The 27,643-nt window shown below is 38.3% G+C and overlaps 1 protein-coding gene across 22 annotated transcripts in view; it reads right to left on the reverse strand.

Annotated features, from left to right (window-relative positions):
* LOC108711853 (receptor-type tyrosine-protein phosphatase S) overlaps window positions 1–27,643 on the reverse strand; it is a 554,677-nt gene that overhangs the window by 182,026 nt on the left and 345,008 nt on the right. For 7 of the 22 annotated variants that reach the window (XM_041560777.1, XM_041560762.1, XM_041560744.1 and 4 more), the window contains 4 exons: window positions 15,833–16,138; window positions 12,727–12,920; window positions 11,523–11,549; window positions 10,806–10,817 (listed from right to left, as the gene is read on the reverse strand). The exons of 6 other annotated variants lie outside the window; for them this stretch is intronic. In XM_041560777.1, coding sequence (XP_041416711.1) covers window positions 10,806–10,817; window positions 11,523–11,549; window positions 12,727–12,920; window positions 15,833–16,138 — 539 coding nt within the window. The remainder of the gene's footprint in view (window positions 1–10,805; window positions 10,818–11,522; window positions 11,550–12,726; window positions 12,921–15,832; window positions 16,139–27,643) is intronic. 9 more of the 22 variants (XM_041560788.1, XM_041560711.1, XM_041560704.1 and 6 more) reach the window with 2 other exon arrangements.

The raw sequence follows: 27,643 nt of genomic DNA on the forward strand, positions 1-27,643 counted from the left end.
TATCACCTCCCCTTTGTGAGGGCTGGACTACTTCTAATACCATCCACTTCAACTGTGTTTGGTTATGGTTTGCAGTATTGAAGTGTCTTGATACAGTAGTATCTGTAGGAGTTCCTTGTTTAAAATTTCGGCTGTTTCCCCTATGTTCTTTAATCCTAGTTTTTATGCTCCTGCTTGTCTGGCCTATATACCCCTTGCCACATGGGCATTTTAGTAGGTATATTACATTTTCTGTATTGCAAGTAGCATAATGTTTAATTTTTATTGGGGTGCCTTGTGTCGGGTGTCGCACAGTTTCCCCTTTAATAATCGAGGAGCAGCAAATACACCCCATACAAGCAAAAGTGCCCTTTTTAGGTACTCCTAGAAATCTTTGGGTACCTGGATGTTTCGGGGGGTATACTTCTGCTGGGCATAATGTGTCTCTTATGGTTTTGCCCTTAGTGTAACTAAACAATGGGTGTGTGGAAATTTCTTGTTTTAGTGTTCTGTCTTGCAAGAGTAGGGGCCAGTACTTAGATACAACTCTTTCAATTTGTTTGCTGTGGCTACAATATTGTCTTACAAATGGTAGATTTGTTTTTTTGTTTTCCCCTTTTGGTTTGTATTTCAACAAATCATCCCTCTTGCACCCTTTGGCTATTTTCTCACTGTTTTCAATCTCTAACTTATTATAGCCCCTGATTTGGAATCTTTCTTTTAGGGTATTGGCGGCTTTTGTATAGTTCTCTTCAGTTGATGATATTCTCCGGGCTCTTATAAATTGACCTTTGGGGATTGCTCGGATTACACTTTGGGGATGGAAACTTGATGCCAAAAGGGTATTATTTCTGTCTGTTTCCTTCCTAAATAAGCTGGTGCTTATTTTCCCATTGTTGGTATTAATGGCTACATCTAAAAAATTTATGGTATTTCCTCCTACTTCTGTTGTAAATTTTATTGTCGGGTGGGCTTCATTGGCTACAGAAATCATTTTCTCAAATGTTGACACTTCACCGTCCCATAGTACAAGTATGTCGTCCACAAACCTGTGATAGCAAATTATATGCTTTTTAAAGGGGCTTTGGAGAAACAATTTTTTATTCAGTTGATGGACGAATATATTGGCAAATGAGGGAGCGACCGCAGCTCCCATTGACATGCCCTGTTTTTGCCAATAGTATGAACCCGCATATCTAAAGTAGTTTTTCTTTAGTACCATTGTCAGACAGTCTACTATGAAAAACAGGAGATGGTGTGGTATGTCTGTTTCTAGAAGGGCTTCCTCTACATATCTTATTCCTTCCTACTGTGGGATTGATGTGTACAAGCTTTGTATGTCAATGCTGCACAATTGTACATTAGTACTTATGTTACCCAATTTGTTGAGTTTGCATAACAGGTCTGTAGTATCCTTTAAGCATGTTGTGATATTATTTGCAATAGGTTGTAAAAAAACCGTCCACGAATTTGGATAATGGTTCAAGTACGGAACCTATCCCTGATACTATGGGTCTGCCAGGAGGATTATGTAAGGATTTATGAATTTTTGGCAGTATGTATAGTACTGGGATACGGGGATGTTCAGTACACAAAAATTCTTTAACGTTGTTAGGTACTACTCCATTTGTATAAGCTTGACTAACCATTAGCTCTATTTCTTTTTTAATAGTGTCTGTTGGATTTGTAGAGGTTTTTTTGTAGTGCCCAGGATTTTCCAGCTGCCTAATAACTTCTGTGTTGTAGTCTTTTTTGTTTATTATTACAATGGCCCCCCCCTTGTCTGCCTTTGTCTGACAGCTGGAATGTAAAATGTTATCTTTGAGATTTTGTAACAAAATGAACCACTGCAACAAGGTTTTCTTTTAATTTGCAACATAACTTCCTGCGTAACAATATGCATTCGTTACAATTGCCTGCTTGCAATAATGTATTACCCTGTAACACAATTGATACATATTTCTGTTTCCTTTACAGATAACTAGTTTGCCCAGTATGAAACAATAGAATACTTCATAATGAGTGCTATAATACTACGTAATGGTAAGATGGGCAACTACATAATATAGAATATATTTGTGGTATAATGTGAATTGATTTCTTTCAACCAAGTTTAGTATTGCAAGTTAGAAAACACTAATCAGTGATATAAAACAACGTTTATTTTCAGGTGTGACTATTCCAAGGTAGGCCATTGAAATGGCAGTACCATGAATTTCTAATTGTTTAATTGTTTGACACACCCACTTGAACTCCCACACACCTGAATGGGGTGCATCACACTAAGTGGAACAATGGACTGATTGGACAATGATGGACTTTGCACAACTCCCTAAAGGGAGGTCTTTTACACTATTTATGTATAAATGTTTTTTCTTCATGTGTAAAATATAACACTTGATAAAGGGCCTTGAGCCCGAAACATGTCGTGGCAATAAAGCACAATTAGCAGCAAGCACTGCATCCTTGGCTGTTTCTCTCAGTAACTCCAATTTCAATAAATGAAAAAGTGTTGTACATTTTCTTGCTCTCTTTATTTAAAAACCATCATGGTAAGGAGGGAAATGGTAACGCAGCACAGGGGGCACTGATTGAAGCTCTTGCCTAGCCCTGGCAAGGATGTCACCCATATGTGAAAAAAGTTAAGTCATATTAAGACATAACCATAAATCCATATGCCTTCTCCTCCCCTGTGTATAATACAGTACACCAGCATATGATTAAACACCTTAGGGGCCACTAACAATAATTTTGAAATGCTAAACCCCCAGAACAAATACCAAAGTATGACACACACAGGGAGCAATATGGAAGGCAGAACAGAGCAGGAGACAGGAATCAGGACCAGTCTAATATGTACTACATACAGTGACACAGTGCTGGTGCACCATTAACATTTTGAATAAAGTGTGAACAGGAGAACAATATGGGCAGTTTCAGTCTGGGTCTCAGGTGTGAACAGTACAGGGCTTTAGGGGAGTGAACAATAGAGGTGTCACAAGTGTGAACAATGCAGTGGGATCACAGGTGTGAACAATGCAGGGGATTAGTCTGAATTTGAGGTTTAGACAATGCAGGGGCCAGTTCAATCTGTAGTGATACCTTTTAAAATTTACATATGGTAAACAGACACAGCAGAAAGACTTTGATGTGGAGGGCCACATGAGGGGGGGTTGCGGGCCACATGTAAAGATCCAATAAACTGCTCTATGCAACAGTCGTGACATTTTATCACCACCTCTTGTTGATTGGTAGATCTTCTCTATCCCCTGAATTAACATCACAATCGCTGCATTCTAGAAAATGCCTAGATACTGTGGTGCCAGAACTGCAGATTACAATATTGTTGATATGATCACGCATTTGGCTTTTAAAAGTGCACCCCACATACTGTGCGCTGCACTTTTTGCATGTTAACAGGTATATAACATAAGAAGTGTTGCAATTGATGTAACTTTTGACTTTGTACCTAATAGTCATACAACTGCTCACAACGTCAGATGATTTCTCAATATTCTTGCACGTGACGCAACTCGTTGCTCCACAGCAGTATGTTCCCACCGTGCTCAACCAAGTTCTGGGACTGCTTTTTTTGTCACACCCTTTCTCCATTACTCTCCGCAACTTATCATCCCCATTTAGGAGTGGAAGATATTTTTGCACTATTTTCCTAATCTCGTAGTACTGCTTGCTATAAGTGGTAATGAACATAGGTGAGGTACTTCTTGCTGTTTCTCAAAGGGAGACCTTCTACAAAATCCGTAAATTGTGACTTCGTGCCTCTCCAAACCAACAACAGATCGTCCACATATTTCTTATATAATTTTATGTGCTTTGCTCCTGTAGCTTTTCCTCCAAACAAGTGGACCTCCTCTCACCAACCCATATTGAGGTTGGCATAAGTGGGCGTGAATTTCACACCCATCGAGGTACCACATGTCTGACGGTAAAAAGTTTGATCGAATTTAAAGAAATTTTGTCAAAAGATAGTGCAAAGTCCTCAAAATAAAATGCATAACATTATCCTCATAATTACTGTAATTCTCCAGGTGATTCTTACTGCTTCTATCCCTTGATCGTGTGGTATACTAGAATACAGACTGACAACTTCTACAGTGGCCCAACTAAACGACACCTCATCCCAGAGAAAACCATCTAAAACTTGCAAAACATGTTTAGTATCACAAAGATAAGAGTCCAGCCTCTACACTAAAGACTGCAAAAACATGTCTATTAACTCTGCCAGGTTCTCGTTCAATGAACCGATACAGGAAACAATAGGCCTACCTTTTGGGGGGCGCTTACTTTTGTGCACTTTTGGTAAAATGTGAAAAATAGGTATGCAAGGATTATCAGGAATTAGATAACTTTTAATTATATCAGTGTAGATACCTTCGCCCTACCCATTTCTACCAACTTCTCTCTAAACAGATTTTGGTGGTTTCGATTTAAGGACCTTGTAAGAGTCTGCCTACTGACTTCATTGAAATAATCAGAACTGTCCAAAACCACCACCTTACCTCCTTTATCTGCCTTGCGTATAATGATGGTATCATCTGAACTTAGTTCTCGCAGTGTCAGGGTCTCATAGACAGATTAGAATTGTAATATTTACTTTTCGTTTTAGCTTTTAGATCCTTTAACTCTCTCCCTATGAGATCCTGAAAGACATTGACAGTAGAGCCCCTGAAATGGGTGGGATAAAAGTTAGACTTTACTCTTAGCATATTAATGTCACTAAGCTCAATGCCATGTGCTCTTAAGGCACTATTATCAGTTTCTGCCAACAATGCTCTTAAGTTGAAAAGAGTTACTTCGTCCTGAAAATCAAATATTAAATCCCTAGCCAAAAGAGTCCCATCGTCCAATTGTGCCACTGCACTGTCCATCTTAGGAGAATGTCCATCACTTAAATGAAATACTGGGGCAATATGGTCAACTTGCAATGTGTCTCTAAATTCATTAATGTCCACATCATCGTTCGTGTTGTATGCCCTCTCATTGCACCATGTATAAGCCGTGTTATGGGGATTAATTTAATATTGGTTTATCATAAAATTTAGAGCTTGTTTGGATCAATTTTCTCCTGAATTAATTTGGATTTCTGTGTATTGATGAACTAAAATGAATTATAATTAATTGAGGAATCAAAATGAATTAAAATGAATCAAAATGAATTAAATTAAAATAAAGTAAATTATTAAGAAAATAGTATCTAAACACACAGAAATCATTCTACAAATTATGCAGTATATTTTTTGCACTTTAAGGAGTTTTTTTATATTGGGTTTAGGACATTTAATAATTAATGAGGAACATCTAGCGCAAATAAAAATGAGACCAAGGGCTTATAATGCTTATATTGCGTATCTAAAGGTTTAATTTATTTTGTTAATTTTATTTTGTAAGTATTTTATCACAATTTTGTATTTTTATAAATTGTCAAGCAACTGAATAAGCATTTGATTTTGTATTTTCCTCAACTCCTCTGTTGTTTCAAAAATGTCAAAAGTTTAAAAAATTCCAAACATGTCAAAAGTTAAATCATATTCTTTGCAGTTGAAGTTTTTTTCTGACTTGTGAAGGGTTAATGTTTTTAATTGGGAACATGGAGAAAAGCCCTATGCAGGGTTAATCCGGACGTCATTTCCTTTAATTTAGTTTAAATATTTGTAACGGTTTGCTAGCATTTGTGCCTATGATTACGTATCCTTTGATACAAAACGCGTTAGGACGTTTGACTTTTAACAAAATGGAATAAAGCTTCTTTTTTACCTCACCGGCTGGCTGCAGGAGTGCGTGCACTTTCTTTGACTGTTAATTATATAGGTCTAGGAGAGTCATTTCTCAAGAAGAATTTACACAGATTACACTGGGGAGGAGCATGCATTACATAGGGTTCAAAAATACATCAACAACTAAAACAACTATATAATCAGGGCAATAAACAGCATATGGATTGAGGGGTTTTGAATTGCTTAGTGCATACTGATTGTATGTCTGTGCTATCATCTGTGGCGTCTCAGGGGCTGCTCCGCACTTTAAACATTTAGCGTCAGAGGGGGTCCGGTGGGGGGGCGCATCACTAGTGAAGTGAGCGATATTGCACTCGCTGCCCTAGTAGAGCCGAATTTCCTTCTAAAGAAACAGAAATTCGGCTTTTTTCCACCACTCATGGCAGGAGTGGCCCTGGCTATCATCTATGGTCTCTATATCCAATGCATCCAGGCCCGGACTGGCAATCTGTGGGTTCTGGCAAATGCCAGAGGGGCTGCTGTAAGATGCCATAGAAAGTGACTATCACGTGGGCTGCTGGGGGCTGTTTGGGCCTCTGTGTAGTTGAAATGCCAGGGCCTATTTTGCATACAAGTCCAGACCTGAATGCATCTCTCTGTATTATCTCTCTCTGTATATCCATATCCAATGCATTTCTCTGTATTAACAGAACACGCAGCTGCCCTGTCTTTGCATCTGTCTTTGTTAAAGCTACGGTTGGTCTAATATATTTAGGTTTAAAATATTTCCTTCCTTAGCCATTTGTTTTTTTTTTTTTGTCTGGACTTCCCTAGCGTTTAATTCTTTTGTATCCAATGGCAAGAAGCAGCAGTGTAATTAGCAATCAGCAGACACTCCTGCAAAAAATGTTTATAGAGGGGTCTGGTGCATACAGTAGCCCTGCATCTACCTCCCCCACTTGTTTGCTTGCACCTGTGTACACTGTGGCCAGGGGCACACAAGTTTTAAGATTAACTCCCCCCCCCCCGTGACCATGGAGTATGCTGTCTCTATAATTATGCCACTGGAAAGAAGGTGTCAAACTTCTTGGACAAGGAAAGCTTTGTACTATTGTCTTACGATTCCTATGAATCCATAGGAAATACAATTATCTTTTTTGCAATGCCAGAAAAGAATTTATGGGATTTTTTTTCAGGAGGTTGCCTGAATCTTCACTCCCCAAAGATATATTCCCCACAGCTTGAAAGAATAGTTCCAAATAATAAGTAGGAAAGAAATCTTCTGTGTCAGAGAACTCCCCTTATAAATCCACAGAGACCTAAATTTGAAAAGACCTTGCGTCTGTTGTTTTCCAGTATTCTGCAGTGATATCATTATACAGAGATTCAGAATGCATTGGGGATTTAAGTTTATTTTTAGACACAATAATCTTATGCAAATAAGCTTTACTTCTTCTGCAGTGCTAAAGTTTTCATTACAACCAGCACAAGCAAGATGTTCCTTAGCAAAGTCTTCAGACTTTCTCAGCATTGTCAAGGCTTGCTGTATTTAAGTCAACTATCCCTGACTTATGAGATATACTCATAAGGTCAGGCCTAAACAACCAATAGTCAGAAAAGATCTTACAGACAGCTCCTTAAAAAAACCTTAAAAGTGCCTAGTGTCTTCCCGAGTCCAGTAGAATATCCATATAATTGATGTCACTGCTGAGCAGATAAGCCATCATGTAAGAGGCCACTAATGACTTTCACATCATAGTACAGAGAAATACAGGGTATATTACCTACAGACCTCTTTACTGCTGCCTGTAGCAAAGTGAGCAAGAAATATACAGTATATGCCCATGTATATAGATTGCCAGTTTACAACCGCCTCTATTTGCCCTTTGTTGTGACTGTTTTGTAAGAAGGAGTGCATTATGCAAGGGGATTGGCAATCTCCCTGCAATGGCAGATTAATTATTAACTTTGCAAAAAAACTAAACATGGCATAGCTTCATTTTCCCTGTTAGCTCAAGATTTTTCATAATTAAATAGGAAAAAAGTATTTTTAAGGTAAAGTCAAATTAATTGGATTTATGCTGAACAAGAGGATATGCTGCAACCTTTTGTTCTTCATTTGTCGTTGTGCAGTAAGAAATAAATGATGGAATTTTAACGTCATGTATATGCAAAATTCATTACCACCAAGTATATGGAAAGAAGATGGGCACTGTACAGCTCAAGAACAGAACAGTTAAAACCTAAAGATCAGACAATTGATGTCTGGGCCATGTTCCAAGCTATATATAAAAGTATTGTCTTAATGAGCTATAACATGCTCTAAATTTTGACATTGTGCTATGCTTAAGGCCCCCATACACAGGCTGCCGACAGACCAAGTGGGCACCTTATTGGCCCATGTGTAGAGCCCCCCGAAGGGCTTTCCCAATCAACATCTGGCCAAAAGTCGATCCCGTCGGAAGGCGGTCCCACAATCCGACCGCCCGTTTGGCCTCTGTTCTGATCAGCCCGATATCGCCCACTTCAATGTGGGCATATCGGGGAGAGATCTGCTACTTTGGCGACATCCCTGTGTATGGCCACCTTTACCTTTCTGATTTGTAATCAGAGAATTAATATTGTGAACAAGAGACCAAAGGTGAAGAAATAATGTGCTACCTTTTCTACCCAATAGGAGATCTGAGCTCCTCTGATATATTGCTAAACAGAGAATGTGTTGAAATAATTTGGCTAAGTGCTGGAAGCTGGAATGTTCTGGGAAAAACAGCAGGCCAATCACTCCATTCCACTGGTACAGTTCACACATTGTAGCTCCATACCTCCCAACTGTCCCGCTTTTAGAGGGACAGTCCATCTTTTGACAGCTCAACCCGCAGTCCCTCGTTTGTACTGCACTGAACAGGCAGAAATAGAAACGGAGTTTCTAACTTATTTGGATTTTGGCAGAGAGCCCAGAACAGCCAGAGCAGCAGATAAGATACTTTTGTAACAGTAACTTTTGTAACAGTAATTAGGGGGTGTGGCCACAAAAATGGTTGTGGTCAAAAAAAATCTGTGCACGTAGCAGGCCAACTTTTTTGTCCCTCTTTTTATTTCCAAAATGTTGGGAGGTATGACGCTCACTTTCCAAAGAAAGGCTATATGTGGAAATGTAATTAATTGTAGTGAGAAAGGTCTCTCTAAGAAGGACTCAGAGCAGGAAGGGGGCTGTCTGTCACTGCAAGGAGCAAAGGGAGCATCATAACTGAGTAAGACAAAGTCCGAAAGAAGCCAGGAAGCTAAGCAATCCTCCAAAGAATAGTCAAGTGGAGTACAGGGGTGACCCCAAACATTTACTTTTTGATAAACCAAATACCATTCACTGAGGTGGCAAAGTTCTTTTACATGATTTAGCAGCATAAGCAGAGATACAGAGTTCAAATTCTACAGTTGTATATTATCACAATATTGTCTTATTGTCCTAAGAGACAGACCTATCCAGAAGTGCAGCAGATAAACTAAAGAGCAGGAAAAATGTATTAAAAGAAAAATGCTGCAGCACAGTCTCACATGCAGGGGTCCAGTGGATACTTGCATTAATACACTTGGTGATTGGGGAATGGAGACTGATGTGCTAAAATAGGTGCCAAAGTGCACTGGGGAAGTTGTCCATGGGAACCAATGGTTTCTTGCTAAAGTGAGGTGCTCTAGTTCGAGTTTGTAAATCAGACCCATGGTGTATAGGTACAATGTGAGTGTTGTGTTTTTTTTGTCACAGATGCAGCAGTTAGTACATCTGTTTATATTAGTGTTATAGACAAACTGTGTTCCAGTCTAAAGCTCAAGTTCCTCTACTCCCATACAAGTTTTTTCTCCTCCTCTTAATTTCTTCCCAATGTCCCAATGATGACATTTTGCAGGTGGTCTTTGTATTTTATGTTGTGTTTTTTATTTACATTTTTGTGCCTTCAAAAATTTGTAATTTAACTATCTGGTTTCTAGGGTCCCAATTACAAGGAGGTCCTTTACAGGCAGATATGCAATAAAAAGAAAAAAAATAACAATAAAAACAAAGTCACATGCAAAATGATTTTTGGTTGCCAGGGTTAATAAATCTTACCACAGCATTTTAAATTGCAAAATTAAAAAAGGCATACCAGAAAGGTAAACAATTCAAAAGTTAAAAAAAAGACAAGTTGCATAATTGCAAGGAATAGGCCAATGTAAAGCCTACTAAAAATTAGATTAACCCAAAGTAAAAAAGACACATTGTAAAGCAAGATATACTTATACAGACCTAATGATACACTCAAATATATAAAAATATATAAATAACTAAACTAATTTTAGATCTTGTGATCACTGTAGCTTTGGCATATTTACTAAAAGATAATAGTTGGATTTTGGTGTATTTTTGCCAAGAACGATACTGTAATTTTATACATCTGTGATTTACTAAAGACGAGTATAAGTTTTGGCGAATTATCTTAGCATTGGTGAAAATGTTCATCTTTTCACCAGGGAAATTCCTCCAGTGAATATTTGTCAATTTACTAAAAGCACAAGAATTAATTTTTTAACAAAAATGTTGCCATGTTTAGGCTGGTGAACTGCCATTATAAAGGTAGAGCAGCCACTTTTGCATCTCACTCTATGTCACCTTTTCCATGCTAATTTCCCACATATACAACTTCTTTATGGTAAAAATTTTCTAGTGAATTTATATGGGGAAAATACACTGACACATTTTCAGAGAATTTGCACTAGTTCAGCACATTTCTCTCACAATAGTGTACTTACAATTTTTAGTATATATGAAATGTTTGGGGACAAGGCAAATTAAAGTGACCTATGCCCCCATTGTTTGTTCAAGATGTCATCCATAATATCCAATGTGTTGGCTGTTAAACTGAGCTATTTTGACCATGTATACATATATTTTTCCTCTTAAGAAAAACACAAATCTCATGGCTGTTCTGTGATATAATCCAGTTCTATTATAGCAACACAATATCATGCACAAATGGGAAACTACGTTAATGCAGTTTGGGCAAAAGTCACATGATTAATTTCAAAGAAACAAAGCAAAAAGCATCAGTTAAGGCTCACCTGTGAATGTTGCTGAAATACAAAACAAAAAATTACCCTATTAGATAAATGCAATTCCAAAGCTTCTGACGACCATAAGGCTCAGTTATGAACACAAGTGCAGTGTGCAAAGTGCAATTTCAATTATAAGTCAACTTATTTATTTCTTTTAAACACAGCAGCATTGATGTAGGCTGCTTTGGTGATAGCTGCAGCATTGATGCAAGCTGCTTGGGTGGTAGCTCCAGGGTCACCTCTGGGTCCCAGAGATGCACTTTTGCTTAGTTTGGAACAGGAACAGAAAAAGGGAAAAAGGCAGCATTGCCAATCAAAACTATGCAGAATTGCAAGGAGTGGCTTTGAACAAAAGTGCAAGTACCTTTAATCAATGGTTCCGATTTCCACTAGGGATGCACCGAATCCAGGATTCGGTTCGGGATTCGGCCAGGATTCGGCCAAATCCTTCTGGCCAGCTGAACCGAATCCAAATTTGCATATGCAAGTTTGGGGCGGGGAGGGAAATCGCGTGACTTTTTGTCAGAAAACAAGGAAGAAAAAAATGTTTTCCCCTTCCCATCCCTAATTCGCATATTCGGTTCGGTATTCGGAAAGGATTCGGGGGTTCGGTCGAATCCAAAATAGTGGATTCGGTGCATCCCTAATTTCCACAACTATAAATTAAGATTTAAAAAAAATCGAACAGGCAAGAAAATAGTCCAAGTAGCTACAACTACTTACATATTCAGCTGTATCATCCATTTCCCACTAAGCAAGGAACGGAAAGCAGAAGAGTAAGAATATATATTATATATATGAAGAACTGTTTGAATGGGTATACAAAACTTAAACCTTAAGCTACAGTAATTTAAATTTAAACAATTCACTTAATATGTACAAAAATGTATGACTTTTTATTATTTAAAAATAATTATAGGATTTTGGAAGCAGGTTGTGAATATGTATTGTCTGGGTTCCAATAAAGAAAAAGAGCGGGGGAAAAAATCGCTCTAACAAAATACATCTACTTTAAAAAAAATATTTATAGGTGTTCCAATATGCTAGGGGCTTTCAAACCATTTAGGGGTTAACATATAAGATACTGACCATATAGTGATCCAGATTAAAGTAGGAACGGTTACACACAGTGAGGCTTTCGAAGCTGTAACATTTTTCTTTTACTCTAACGCTGTCTGAGGTTTTATCATAATAAAAGCTATATACAGTAAGGGATTTATATTCATATATGAGAGGTATGAGACCTGTTATCCAGAATGCTTGCATAAGGAGTCTTTCCATAATTTGGATCTTCATATATTATGTGTACTTAAAAATAATTAATTAAATTAGATATACATTAGTTGGGGTCAAGTACAAGGTTCTGTGTTGTTACTATTACAGAGAAAAATATACATTTTTAAAAATTGGGATTTAAATTTAGTCTGTGCAAGATGTGCTTCCCATGGAGCTTTCTGGATATATATACATATAGTTTCATTGAATCCGTGATCCTATTTTTCACTGCAGTATGACTACTACCACTTCTGCTGTGTCCATTTATATTTTACCTGTTGACTAAACAAAGCCCTACTGATGTGCTTTAGTGGAGACTTGGGAGTTATGTAATAGAAAATGCAGTTTCCTACAGGTCTAATGCCTATAGCTACGGCACCTCTTAACTTTCTCATCATAATGATCTTCACAGATCATAACAACAGATTCAATTTACTAACCTGGCTGATTCTGGTACAAACCAATCAGTCAGGCTTGTTTATGGGCAGCTTAATTCATGGATCTTTTAAGATATCCAATAATGTATTTGTCTTTGCAACTAAATCAATAAGGGGTATGTTATACACTGTAGTTTTTGCAGTTTCTGAAAACAAAACAAAATTAATCCTGATTAAAATATTTGAATGTGATTATTTTCCCATCTTTCACTTACCTGAGCATCAGCCAACATAACATCTTTTATCGAGGTCAATCCACTTGCCTCTCCATTTTCCATTCTAACATAATGAACTTGGTACCCACGAATCTGGCCATGTTGCTGATTTTGTGTTGGAGAACGCCAGAACACTTTAATGGAGGTTGAGTTGAGTACCTCCACCTCTACTTTACGTGGTGGGGCACTGGGCACTGTGGTACAAAAAAAAATGTTAAATTAAAAAAAAAAAATCAGACCAGGCTCATGCACAGTAGACAACTGGGAGCTGGGAAATGGTGGTACAGCACTATATTAAGACACAAGTTAGACCTAAGCCCAATGGCATATTTACCATGAAACAGACTATCTGATGACAGGGGACAGGTGGTCTGTTGCATGGTCCTCTCCTTAGTCCCTTCTGCTGATTGATGGTTGCCGGCCACCATATAGGAACATGTAAGCAGATGGTCAGCCGGAAAGAGGTCAGGGGTTTAGGAGTGGAAAAGAATGAGGAGCGCTAGGATCTCCTAAGTTCTTATCAGATGGAGGGGTGAGGCACATTGTAGTTATGCCATTATGCAGATCAAATTAATCAAAATTTGATACATCCATAAATATATATATATATATATATATATATATATATATATATATATATATATATATATCAACCTATTAGCAGTGGTATTTACTGATCTGCTTTATGAAAGCAAATATCTGAAATGTTGCTAAACACATGTAAGCAACTAATTGAGGGTCATATTTTGAGGTGCACAAATTGAGGAACGATAAGTATAGGTATTATGTGTAACCCAGAACACTTGGGACATGGGGTCTTTCTGTAATGCAGAACACAGTGACTTGAAGCCATGAACATAAACTCTGGGAAATAAAAATGCAATAAAATCATTTACACAGTGTTTACTGGGTTCTCACCAACACTGTCACAATTTCTATATAGCATCTGCAAAGCTTTACATACTTTATGCAGCTCTATGCAGTATTTCTAGGGGGTCATTTATAGGCATCTTTTGAACAGGTATTACCAGGTGCCATCACGGACATTTGGGGTAGACATAACTCTTGCCACGACCCCCAAGCAGCCAAAGAACTTGTGCCCCAGGTCCCCATAATGGAGTATTAGTAGAACAGTAATGGCTGGCTTTCTTTTGATCACAGTGCAGTTGTCTCTCTCTGACATCTGCTGGAATCCTAAACATATTACACAGTATCTTTTCTTCTGGGAATGACTTACATCCTGGTCACAGGATGCTGTCTGTGATGGGAGAAAGTGATAAATATTGCTCTGGTTCAGTGTTGGAAGAAGGAACTGAATCTGCTTGTTTCTATGTGTATGTGAACGAGTGTGATTCTGAGCAAATGTTGGGATATATTTTGTTTTGGTTTTCCAGGGGAAAAAAAAAAAATTAAATCCTAATTACTATCATCTAGTCACTGTAAATAGGCTTAGTCTAGGCTGCTTTTGGTAACTTTGCCCTTCTTGGAACACACCCATGGGGGGCAGTTTATTTAGAAAACAGATAAAAGAATACATATGAAATGAAACCAAACACACTGCAATAAAAGTCTACTATCTTTAATTCTGATGTTTTTATTGTTAGCGTGGGTACTAAAAAGCATTTCAATATAGAACAATACAAATTGGGTTGTTTGCCATCAGCATGGATTAACGGTAGCTTTGTACACTAAACATAAGGTGCAAACGTATTCAAAAAGACTATAATAATTGCTTAAAGGAATTGTGACAAAAAAAATTAAAGCGTTTTAAAGTTATTAAAAAATTATATACTGTTGCTCTGCACTGGTAAAAGCTGTGTGTTTGCTTCAGAAAGACTACTATAGTTTTTATAGACAATCTGCTGTGTAGACGTGGGCAGTAGCCATTCAAGCTGGAAAAAAGGGAAAAAGGCACAGGTTACACAGTACATAAAAGATAGGCCCTGTCCAAAACAATGGTGTTTTATCAGTTATCTGCAATGTAACCTGTGCCTTTTCTCCTTTTTCCAGCTTGAATTGCTGCCTCTATAGCTACACAGCAGCTTTTTTATATAAACTATACTAGTCTTTCTAAAGCAAACACACCAGTTTTACCAGTGCAGAACAACAGTATATTACATTTTAATTACTTTGATACACTTTCAGTTTTTGATGTTACCGTTTCTTTAAACAGGACACTATGGAAAATACCACCACAGTATTTTGGAGATTTCCGAAAATCAGGTTTTTATATAATAGTCTATACCGGTATGCAAGCTATTGTCTTATAAGCAATTATCTAGTCCATCCAGGGAAGTACATTACCATTAGACTCCATCTTAATGAAATAATTTAAATTTGTAAAAATGTTCTCTGTAATAGTAAAACAGCACCTTGTACATGATCCTAAATAACATATAATTAATCATTATTGGAGGCAAAACAATCCTATTGAGTTTTATTAATGCTTCAATGATTTTCTAGTAGACAAGATATGGAGATCCAACTTATGGAAATATCACTTATCAGGAAAACCCCAGGTGCCAAGCATTCTGGATAGTAGGTTCCCTACCTGAATAAATGTATACATGTTTTGGGGGCTGATTCACCAAGGGTCGAATATCGAGGGTTAATTAACCCTCGATATTCGACTGGGAATTAAAATCCTTCGACTTCGAATATCGAAGGATTTAGCGCAGATAGTACGATCGAAGGATTATTCCTTCGATGGAAGGATTTTAATCCAACGACAAAAAAACTTAGGAAAGCCTATGGGGACCTTCCCCATAGGCTAACATTGAGTTTGGTAGGTTTTAGATGGCGAACTAGGGGGTCGAAGTTTTTTTTAAAGAGACAGTACTTCGACTATCGAATGGTCGAATGATTTTTAGTTTGAATCCTTTCATTCGAAGTTGTACTCGAAGGTCGAAGTAGCCCATTCGATGGTCGAAGTAGCCCAAAAACACTTCGAAATTCGAAGTTTTTTTTTCTTCGAATCCTTCACTCGAAGTTAGTGAATCGGCCCCTAAATGTTCATACAGCACTAACTGCAAAAAAGATAAGCCATTAAATGGGGCAAATGTACTTCTAAATGGTAAAATGAAGAGAAATGAATTAATAAAATTACCATCTTCATCAGTTCGTATGTCAACAGGTGGGCTTTCAGGGCCAGGTCCAACCTCAGTGTGCGCCACTACTGTAATACGATACATGGTCCACTTCTCCAGTGCGTCCAGCAAGATCTGGGTGGTTTGTGCGGGGATGTTCTTCAATTCTTTTGGTCTGGTGTCCTCAGAGTCCAAAGCAGAGTAGCATACACTGTATCCAGCCAGAACACCATTTTGACTTTCAACTGGAGGTGGTAGCCAACTTACCAGTATTGTGGTTGACTTTGTGCTGACACACTTTATATTTTGAGGGGGGGCAGACGGTTCTATGAGAGGACAGTTAGGAGCAGGAGAGATAGAAGGCAGACAGAGAAAGAAAAGATGGAAAAGATAAAAAAAAAAAAAAAGAAACAAAATAAAAATACCTTTTCAAAAAAACAAATTATAAAAAAAGAAAAAAAAAAAAAAGATATCATAAAACTAAAAATGTAAAATGGATAGGAACATAAATGAATGCAAAATATTATAGTTATTTTTATTTTACTTTTCGGTCAAATGAAGTCACTTTTTAATTGAATTGCTTATGTTCTTAAGCAACTTTTCATTTTGTATTAAAGGCATTTAGATGATTGTTAAGTATATATGTGAGATAGCAGTTAAGGATTGAGAAATAAAAAATAAATTCATTAAATAAAATGACTTATTCAGTATTTAGTCACCCACATGGGGTCAAATCAATCAGACACAAGAGCTAATTTACAGAGGCGCAAACGTTGCCAATAGCAAACCCCAGCAATACGCTCTGAACAGTTCCAAAAGAGCTAGAAAATTACATCAAAGGTCTGATTGGTTGCTATAGGTAACAGTACTGCTGAAATGTAGGGCCTATAAACTCACAGGTATTCAGTGTGATCAGTTTTTTTGGGAGCTTTTGTTTGTTTCTTTACAATTTCTTATCATCAGTGAAGAGAAAAAAATATACTCACAGATTACCGTGGAAGTTTAATTTAAGTTATGATTATAGATGAGTATTGTTTTGGTTATTATTTGACCGATCAGTAAATATTAATGAGAGGTCATTATCCTTATTACAGATCACATTAACAGATCTCCTATTCAAGGGCTCAAGTATATACCTGCAAATGAAAGAGGTCTTAATTAAAGGGCCTGTAACTGAAAACAATTGAAATGTTTTCTATATCAAATTCATGAGTTTAATCAGATTTCACTGTAAGAAATGCAGCATCATCTTGTGAAACATGATATTCTTCTTCTTAATAATAAAAACACCTTTTATTTTAAGTATTACTTAAAAAGAGCAGTTCAGTTTAAAATCATAACTGGGAAAACAGGCTGTGCACAACAGAAATGTTTCTAACTTCGTTAATTGGCCAAAAATGTAATCTATAAAGACTGGAGTAAATGAATGTCTAACTTAATAGCCAGAACCCAACTTGCTCCATTGCAGCGCTATAACCTCTTAGCAAGTCAGCAACTCAGAAGGAAGGGGACATAAGTTCAGTTAGTCTGCTTTTGATTTGTAGCAACCAGGCTGGATTCACAAAATAATCTATCTGAACAATAAGGTCTCATATGCCGCACCTTCAAGTAATTTATTGATTACTGACTGATAACATGTTCGAGAATTGCAAAGGAGAAAGTAGTGTTCCCGGCTATTTTTAGACCAGCCCCTATTTCTGATTTTCTCAGATTCGTTTTTATCTGGTATGGTACCTATGGATTGGAGAAAATCTGATGTCATTACAATATTTAAAAAGGGATTACGATCTCAGCCTGGCTGAGTATGTTTAACATCTGTGGTGGGCAAATAATTTGAAGGCTTGTTAAGGAATCACATGGTTCAGCCAGTTCATGTCAGACAAATTTGATTGCTTTTTATGATGAGGTAAGTAAGATGCTGGACAGTGGGGGGGGGGCAGTAGATGTGATCTATTTGGATAAACGACTGCTTTCTAAACTAAGGTCTGTTGGGCTAAATTAAGTCGTTTGCACATGGATAGGAAACTGGCTACAGGATCGGGTAATGAGGGTGGTTGTTAATGGTACATTATGCTTGGAGTAAGGTTCTTAGTGGGGTCCCTCAGGGCTCGGTATTGGGTCCACTTTTATTTAACTTGTTCATTAATTACTTAGGAGAGGGTGTTGTAATTAATGTATCAGTATTTGCAGATGACACAAAACTATCAAGCCCAATTAATTCCATCCAGCATGCAGCACCCTTGCAACGGGATTGTGGGATACCGGCAATCTGGGTAGCTAAGTGGTAAATGAGATTCAATGTTAATAAATGTAAAGTTATGCACCTGGGATGTAAAAATATCCAAGCCACTTATACCCTTAATGGGACTGCACTAGGCAAATCCATTATGGAAAAGGACCTTGGAGTCCTTGTAGATAATAACTGTAGAAAGCAGTCAGCAGCATCAAGGGCAAATTAGGTCTTGAGCTGTATTAAAAGGGGTATAGGTTCACGGGAGGAGGGGGTGATTCTTCCACTTTATAGAGCACTGGCAAAACCCCATCTAGAATATGCCGTACAGTTTTGGCCTCCGGTGTGCAAACAGGACAGTATTGAATTAGAGAGGATACAGAGAAGGGCAACTAAGCTGGTAAAAGGTATGGAAAATCTTATCTATGAGGAAAAACTGGCCAAAATGAGGATGTTTACACTGGAGAAGAGGTGCTTAAGGGGTGATATGATCCTGAAACTGCTGTACCCTTTACAAACACTGCCATTTAGGCTAATACAAAATGATTTAAAGGAAATCACTGCGCTTTCCGGAACTTTATCTGAAATGGCAAAAAACCCATGTATTAGCATGTTGAAGCTGCAGCAGCTGACAGCACATGGGGGCCTAAATCTCCCGAACATCAAAGAATATAATATAGCCACTCTCACAAGAATCTTCGTAGATTGGCTACATTCTACATCAACTTACACAATGTGGGATATTGATACATGCTTCATAAATCCCCTAAATCTAACCAGCATACTCCACCTACATAAACAGGAAATCCCACAGGACATACTGTATTGAACAATCCATTAATACTACCTGGTAGGTATGGCACACTCTACGAACATAATTTAAATTCTCACCACTCCCTACATTGTATTTGCCGAAATAATGATGAATTTCAAAATGGTCGGGGCTCATACCCTTTTGAGGGATGGAAAACTGATGGTCTCTCAGCCATAAAACATACAGTGAATAAACAATCTAAAAAGCCTTTGAACTTTCAAGCACTACGGGAAAAATTCCCAATAGTACACTCACATAATATGGCACTCAAGCAACTACTAAAGTTACACAAAAAAAGTATGCACTTATTATGTCAGACTTAGACTGGGACAATCCCCTTGACAGACTTTTGGAATAGGGAGGTATAGGCAAGGAAGCAATTTCACAATATTATAAGAAAAAACTTTGATCTATACTACTATATCAATGAAAAGGAGGGTGTGGGAAAATGGACATAATGGCTGCCAGATTAAGATATGGAGGACGTTCTGGGAGCACTGCCCAGCAACATAAAGGCACTCCCCATGCCGTCTTACAGAAAAAAGTTTTTAAAAAATGTCACTGTTCATACTACTCCCCTCAAAAATGATATAAACTAAAATTATGGCAACAGAGAATTCGGACATGTTTCACGCCCTCTGGAGTTGCCCATTAATCAAAGAATTCTGGAAAAAGGTGAGAGATTTCTCTAATGCAAATCTCCTAAACTATACCCCAATTTCCCCAGAATGGGCCACACTAGGCCTCACAACACGACTTCCATCCAAATTAACTAAATGCAGTAAAAGATTATTAATTATACGCTCAGCAGTGGGGGAAAAAAAACTATTCTTCAGGAAGGGGTGATATGATAACTATGTATTAATATATAAGGGGATCATATAATAATCTCTCTAATGCTTTATTTACCAGTAGTTCTTGCTGACACAAGGTCATCCATTCCGATTAGAAGAAAAGAGGTTCAGACTAAATATTCAGGTTTTTTTTACAGTGAGAGCTGTGAAGATGTGGAATTCTCTCCCTGAATCAGTCGTACAGGCTAATACATTGGATAGCTTTAAAAGGGGTTGGATGGCTTTTTAGCAAGTGAGGGAAATACAGGGTTATGGAAGATAGCTCATATTACAAGTTGATCCATGGACTAGTCCGATTGCCATTTTGGAGTCAGGAAGGAATTTTTGCTTTTTTTGGAGAGGCTTCAGATCGTTTTTTTTTTTTTGCCTTCCTCTGGATCAACTAGCAGTTAGGTAGGTTAAAATAGAGTTCAAAGGTTGAACTTGATGGACGTATGTCTTTTTTCAACCTTACTTACTATGTTACTACTATGTTAGGCATATGTTTACTCCAGCTTTCATAGATTACATTTTTGGCTAACTAACTAGATTGAAAACATTTTTTATTTTGCATCTAATTTACCAGTTTCTTGTTTTGAATGAACAGTTTCTTTAAAGCAGCATTTTTTCAAGGCATGACCTAAGCACCCCAATACAATGGTAGAAGAACCTGTAACTGTACATTTAGCATGCTAATTAAAAAACTGTTGCTCTAGGCAAGTTTTTAAAAGGGCGTACAGCAGCATTGCACATTGCAACTCCTAAATAAATGGCAAAAAGTTAAAATGGAAATATTAAAAATGTACTCTACTTTTTCATTCTGGTTTGCTTAAGAATTAGTGAACCATACATGCTTCAGAACTAAGTATAATTGCAATAACTACAAAAGACTTAGGGGCATATTTATAAAAATGTCATGATTTTTTTATTCCAAGATATTAAGGAATATAGGTAGTGTTATATATAGGATTTAATTATGTTAAAACAGCACAACCCGCTGAGCAGTTTCCGACCATAAATTAGTCAAGGAAGTTGTCAGGAGAAAGAACGAGGGCTGGTCTGGTTAGGAAAAATATGAGAAAAGTTATCTGAGTTTTCTAAGGTATGGCAAAATAAAATAGTCCTGTCCATAGTGAGTTTGAGGGCCCACTCACTGGCACACCTATCAACACAACCATTAATACATCTACTTTAACCCTTTGCCTGCCAAGCACGTACACCGTATGTTCTGGCAGGCAAGGGCTTTAACTGCCAAGCACGTACATTGTACGTTCTTGCAGTTTTACATGCTGTACTCTGCATCAGCGGCTTTAGCCGCCTCTGCAGAGGTTTAGCAGCATTGACAGCCCCCTGGGCAACAAGGCTGGGGGGCTGTCATGTCGGTCCTGCGACAGGATTGTCGCAGGGCCGACCTAAAAGAGGCAGACACAGCAAATCGCGTGTCTGCCTTGCTGCACTGATTCCTCCTGCTTACCTCGTGTTCCAGCGACGCCCACACACTTCCTGCTTGCTGTGAATCTGCAGATCTGCTTCTCTCTCTTCTCCAGCTCTCAGATCAGCCAAAAACGGTAAGTGCCCTTTATTTTACACACTTACATACACCTACCTACATTATACACACATACACACATATTTTAGTGTAAAAAACAAAAAAAAAACGTTTTTTTGAATTTTTCATTTTACACTTATATGCACTTATATGCATTTATATACACACTTATACACACTTATACACTGTCACACAATTCTTGGAAGTGTACACACATGTATACACATTTTATTTTTTTTTACTTTTTCATTTCACCAATTTGTGTTTTTTTTACCCCTAAAAACTGTTTATTTCAGCAGCGTGACTATTGGATAATCGATTTCGGCCACTAATTATGCCACTAAGTTATTTTGTTATTTCATTGATTTGCACAATTCTTGTGGTTTTATTGCAATTTTATCCCTGCATTATTGTTCCTTATGTATCTTTAGTATAGTTTTGCTGTTTGGTGCTTTGGTATATTATTTTACTTAGATTGATCCGTCAGAATATATGCTTTCCAAAAATATATGGTTTTCTGGGGTCTTTTTACAGTTTGGGGGTCTTACGGCACATAACGCACAGTTGGGGTTCTCTTTTCAGCAGCTTAGTTGGCCAGCGTGAAAATTCATATGCACATTTTTCATTTGGGGTCGTACACACCATATACTTTGGTAAATCTATGCATATTGGGCATCAAACTATTCAGTAGACCGCTGATGTCCATATTTGGGGTGATTTTTCTTTGTACGTAAAACATTGTGTGCGATAAATACGGCAAACTGCAACATTTTTAGGCGATTTTCAGAAATGTAAAAATCTCTATGTTTAGAAAAGTTTTGCAGTTTGGTACTTTGCTGTAGAAAGACGTATTTATCTTGGTTGTTTTCGTCAGAATGTGTACTTTCTTGAGGCACATAATATGAAGTCAAGGGTCTATGTTTACAGAAGGCGAATCGGCAGTAGAGAAAACTCATATTCACGATTTACATTTGGGGTCCGCACATGCCAGCTGCCTTGGGATATCAATGCATATTGGGCATAAAACTGTTCAGTAGACCCTTGGCATCAGTATTTATGGTGTTTTACAATTGTATGTAAGAAGTTGGGTGAGATAAATGCGGCCAATTGCAATATTTTTAGGCGATTTTCAGAAATGTAAAAACCGTTGCTTTTATTGCCAAATTTAGGAAAGGCTTGCGACTTGGTACTTTGGAGTACAAAGACATGCATACCCAATTTGGAGTCGCGGGAATGTGTAATTTCCAAAAATATATGGTTTTCTGGGGCGAACATACTTTTTTCTACCTTTGCCCCCCCCAAAACTATGTAAATGTGTTGATTTTGCAGTACCTGAAATGACAGACTATATGGTGGTCTTCCTTTTGGGGCCCCTATATGCCACGTGCTTGGGTACACCTATACATATTGGGCATCAAACTGTTCAGAGGACCCTAGGCTTTCATATTTGGGGTGATTTCTCTTGATACCTAAAAGTATGTGGGTAATACGATGCTGCAGGGTAGAAATTTTGAGGTGATTTTTGGAAATGTCACCAAAATCACCAAATTTAGGAATGGTTTGCGGCTTCGTACTTTGTAGTACAAAGACATGCATACCCAATTTAGATTTGTGGGAATGTGTACTTTCCGAAAATATATGGTTTTCTGGAGTGAACTTAATTTTTTCTACTTTTGACCCCCCCAAAACGATGTAAATGTGTTGATTTTGCAGTACCTGAAATGACAGACCATATGGGGGTCTTCCTTTTGGGGCCCCTGTATGCCACGTGCTTGGGTACACCTATACATATTGGGCATCAAACTGTTCAGAGGACCCTAGGCTTTCATATTTGGGGTGATATCTCTTGATACCTAAAAGTATGTGGGTAATACGATGCTGCAGGGTAGAAATTTTGAGGTGATTTTTGGAAATATCACCAAAATCACCAAATTTAGGAATGGTTTGCGGCTTTGTACTTTGGAGTACAAAGACATGCATACCCAATTTAGATTCGTGGGAATGTGTACTTTCCGAAAATATATGGTTTTCTGGGGTGAACTTACTTTTTTCTACTTTTGACCCCCCAAAATGATGTAAATGTGTTGATTTTGCTGTACCTGAAATGACAGACCATATGGGGGTGTCTTCCTTTTGGGGCCCCTGTATGCCACGTGCTTGGGTACACCTATACATATTGGGCATCAAACTGTTCAGAGGACCCTAGGCTTTCATATTTGGGGTGATGTTGCTTGATACCTAAAAGAATGTGGGTAATACGATGCTGCAGGGTAGAAATTTTGAGGTGATTTTTGGAAATATCACCAAAATCACCAAATTTAGGAATGGTTTGCGGCTTTGTACTTTGTAGTACAAAGACATGCATACCCAATTTAGATTTGTGGGAATGTGTACTTTCCGAAAATATATGGTTTTCTTGGGTGAACTTACTTTTTTCTACTTTTGCCCCCCCCAAAACGATATAAATGTGTTGATTTTGCTGTACCTGAAATGACAGACCATACGGGGGGGGGGGGTCTTCATTTTATGGCCCCTATATGCCACGTGCTTGGGTACACCTATACATATTTGGCATAAAACTGTTCAGAGGACCCCAGGCTTTCATATTTGGGGTGATTTGTCTTGATACCTAAAAGTATGTGGGTAATACGATGCTGCAGGGTGGAAATTTTGAGGTGATTTTTGGAAATGTCACCAAAATCACCACATTTAGGAATGGTTTGCGGCTTTGTACTTTGGAGTACAAAGACATCCATACCCAATTTAGATTCGTGGGAATGTGTACTTTCTGAAAATATATGGTTTTCTGGGGTGAACTTACTTTTTTCTACTTTTGACCCCCCCCAAATGATGTAAATGTGTTGATTTTGCAGTACCTGAAATGACAGACCATATGGGGGTGTCTTCCTTTTGGGGCCCCTGTATGCCACGTGCTTGGGTACACCTATACATATTGGGCATCAAACTGTTCAGAGGACCCTAGGCTTTCATATTTGGGGTGATTTTGCTTGATACCTATAAGTATGTGGGTAATACGATGCTGCAGGGTAGAAATTTTGAGGTGATTTTTAGAAATGTCACCGAAATCACCAAATTTAGGAATGGTTTTGCGGCTTGGTACTTTGGAGTACAAAGACATGCATACCCAATTTAGATTCGTGGGAATGTGTACTTTCCGAAAATGTATGGTTTCTGGGGTGAACCTACTTTTTTCTACTTTTGACCCCCCCAAAACAATGTAAATGTGTTGATTTTGCTGTACCTGAAATGACAAGACCATATGGGGGTGTCTTCCTTTTGGGGCCCCTGTATGCCACGTGCTTGGGTACACCTATACATATTGGGCATCAAACTGTTCAGAGGACCCTAGGCTTTCATATTTGGGGTGATTTTGCTTGATACCTATAAGTATGTGGGTAATACGATGCTGCAGGGTAGAAATTTTGAGGTGATTTTTGGAAATGTCACCAAAATCACCAAATTTAGGAATGGTTTGCGGCTTGGTACTTTGTAGTACAAAGACATGCATACCCAATTTAGATTCGTGGGAATGTGTACTTTCCGAAAATATATGGTTTTCTGGGGTGAACCTACTTTTTTCTACTTTTGACCCCCCCAAAACGATGTAAATGTGTTGATTTTGCAGTACCTGAAATGACAGACCATATGGGGGTCTTCCTTTTGGGGCCCCTGTATGCCACGTGCTTGGGTACACCTATACATATTGGGCATCAAACTTTTCAGAGGACCCTAGGCTTTCATATTTGGGGTGATATCTCTTGATACCTAAAAGTATGTGGGTAATACGATGCTGCAGGGTAGAAATTTTGAGGTGATTTTTGGAAATATCACCAAAATCACCAAATTTAGGAATGGTTTGCGGCTTTGTACTTTGGAGTACAAAGACATCCATACCCAATTTAGATTCGTGGGAATGTGTACTTTCCGAAAATATATGGTTTTCTGGGGTGAACTTACTTTTTTCTACTTTTGACCCCCCAAAATGATGTAAATGTGTTGATTTTGCTGTACCTGAAATGACAGACCATATGGGGGTGTCTTCCTTTTGGGGCCCCTGTATGCCACGTGCTTGGGTACACCTATACATATTGGGCATCAAACTGTTCAGAGGACCCTAGGCTTTCATATTTGGGGTGATGTTGCTTGATACCTAAAAGTATGTGGGTAATACGATGCTGCAGGGTGGAAATTTTGAGGTGATTTTTGGAAACGTCACCAAAATCACCACATTTAGGAATGGTTTGTGGCTTGGTACTTTGGAGTACAAAGACATGCATACCCAATTTGGATTCAGGGGAATGTGTACTTTACGAAAATATATGGTTTTCTGGGGTGAACGTACTTTTTTCTACTTTTGCCCCCCCCCCCCAAAACGATGTAAATGTGTTGATTTTGCAGTACCTGAAATGACAGACCATACGGGGGGGGGGTCTTCATTTTATGGCCCCTATATGCCACGTGCTTAGGTACACCTATACATATTTGGCATAAAACTGTTCAGAGGACCCCAGGCTTTCATATTTGGGGTGATTTGTCTTGATACCTAAAAGTATGTGGGTAATACGATGCTGCAGGGTGGAAATTTTGAGGTGATTTTTGGAAATGTCACCAAAATCACCACATTTAGGAATGGTTTGTGGCTTGGTACTTTGGAGTACAAAGACATGCATACCCAATTTGGATTCAGGGGAATGTGTACTTTACGAAAATATATGGTTTTCTGGGGTGAACGTACTTTTTTCTACCTTTGACCCCCCCCAAACAATGTAAATGTGTTGATTTTGCAGTATCTGAAATGACAGACCATATGGGGGTCTTCCTTTTGGGGCCCCTGTATGCCACGTGCTTGGGTACACCTATACATATTGGGCATCAAACTGTTCAGAGGACCCTAGGCTTTCATATTTGGGGTGATTTTGCTTGATACCTATAAGTATGTGGGTAATACGATGCTGCAGGATAGAAATTTTAGGGTGATTTTTGGAAATGTCACCAAAATCACCAAATTTAGGAATGGTTTGCGGCTTGGTACTTTGTAGTACAAAGACATGCATACCCAATTTAGATTCGTGGGAAGGTGTACTTTCCGAAAATATATGGTTTCTGGGGTGAACCTACTTTTTTCTACTTTTGACCCCCCCAAAACGATGTAAATGTGTTGATTTTGCAGTACCTGAAATGACAGACCATATGGGGGTCTTCCTTTTGGGGCCCCTGTATGCCACGTGCTTGGGTACACCTATACATATTGGGCATCAAACTGTTCAGAGGACCCTAGGCTTTCATATTTGGGGTGATATCTCTTGATACCTAAAAGTATGTGGGTAATACGATGCTGCAGGGTAGAAATTTTGAGGTGATTTTTGGAAATATCACCAAAATCACCAAATTTAGGAATGGTTTGCGGCTTTGTACTTTGGAGTACAAAGACATCCATACCCAATTTAGATTCGTGGGAATGTGTACTTTCCGAAAATATATGGTTTTCTGGGGTGAACTTACTTTTTTCTACTTTTGACCCCCCAAAATGATGTAAATGTGTTGATTTTGCTGTACCTGAAATGACAGACCATATGGGAGTGTCTTCCTTTTGGGGCCCCTGTATGCCACGTGCTTGGGTACACCTATACATATTGGGCATCAAACTGTTCAGAGGACCCTAGGCTTTCATATTTGGGGTGATGTTGCTTGATACCTAAAAGTATGTGGGTAATACGATGCTGCAGGGTAGAAATTTTAGGGTGATTTTTGGAAATGTCACCAAAATCACCAAATTTAGGAATGGTTTGCGGCTTGGTACTTTGTAGTACAAAGACATGCATACCCAATTTAGATTCGTGGGAATGTGTACTTTCCGAAAATATATGGTTTCTGGGGTGAACCTACTTTTTTCTACTTTTGACCCCCCCAAAACAATGTAAATGTGTTGATTTTGCTGTACCTGAAATGACAGACCATATGGGGGTCTTCCTTTTGGGGCCCCTGTATGCCACGTGCTTGGGTACACCTATACATATTGGGCATCAAACTGTTCAGAGGACCCTAGGCTTTCATATTTGGGGTGATTTTGCTTGATACCTATAAGTATGTGGGTAATACGATGCTGCAGGGTAGAAATTTTAGGGTGATTTTTGGAAATGTCACCAAAATCACCAAATTTAGGAATGGTTTGCGGCTTGGTACTTTGTAGTACAAAGACATGCATACCCAATTTAGATTCGTGGGAAGGTGTACTTTCCGAAAATATATGGTTTCTGGGGTGAACCTACTTTTTTCTACTTTTGACCCCCCCAAAACGATGTAAATGTGTTGATTTTGCAGTACCTGAAATGACAGACCATATGGGGGTCTTCCTTTTGGGGCCCCTGTATGCCACGTGCTTGG

The sequence above is a fragment of the Xenopus laevis genome, chromosome 1L, assembly GCF_017654675.1.
Source record: "Xenopus laevis strain J_2021 chromosome 1L, Xenopus_laevis_v10.1, whole genome shotgun sequence".
NCBI lineage: Eukaryota > Metazoa > Chordata > Amphibia > Anura > Pipidae > Xenopus > Xenopus laevis.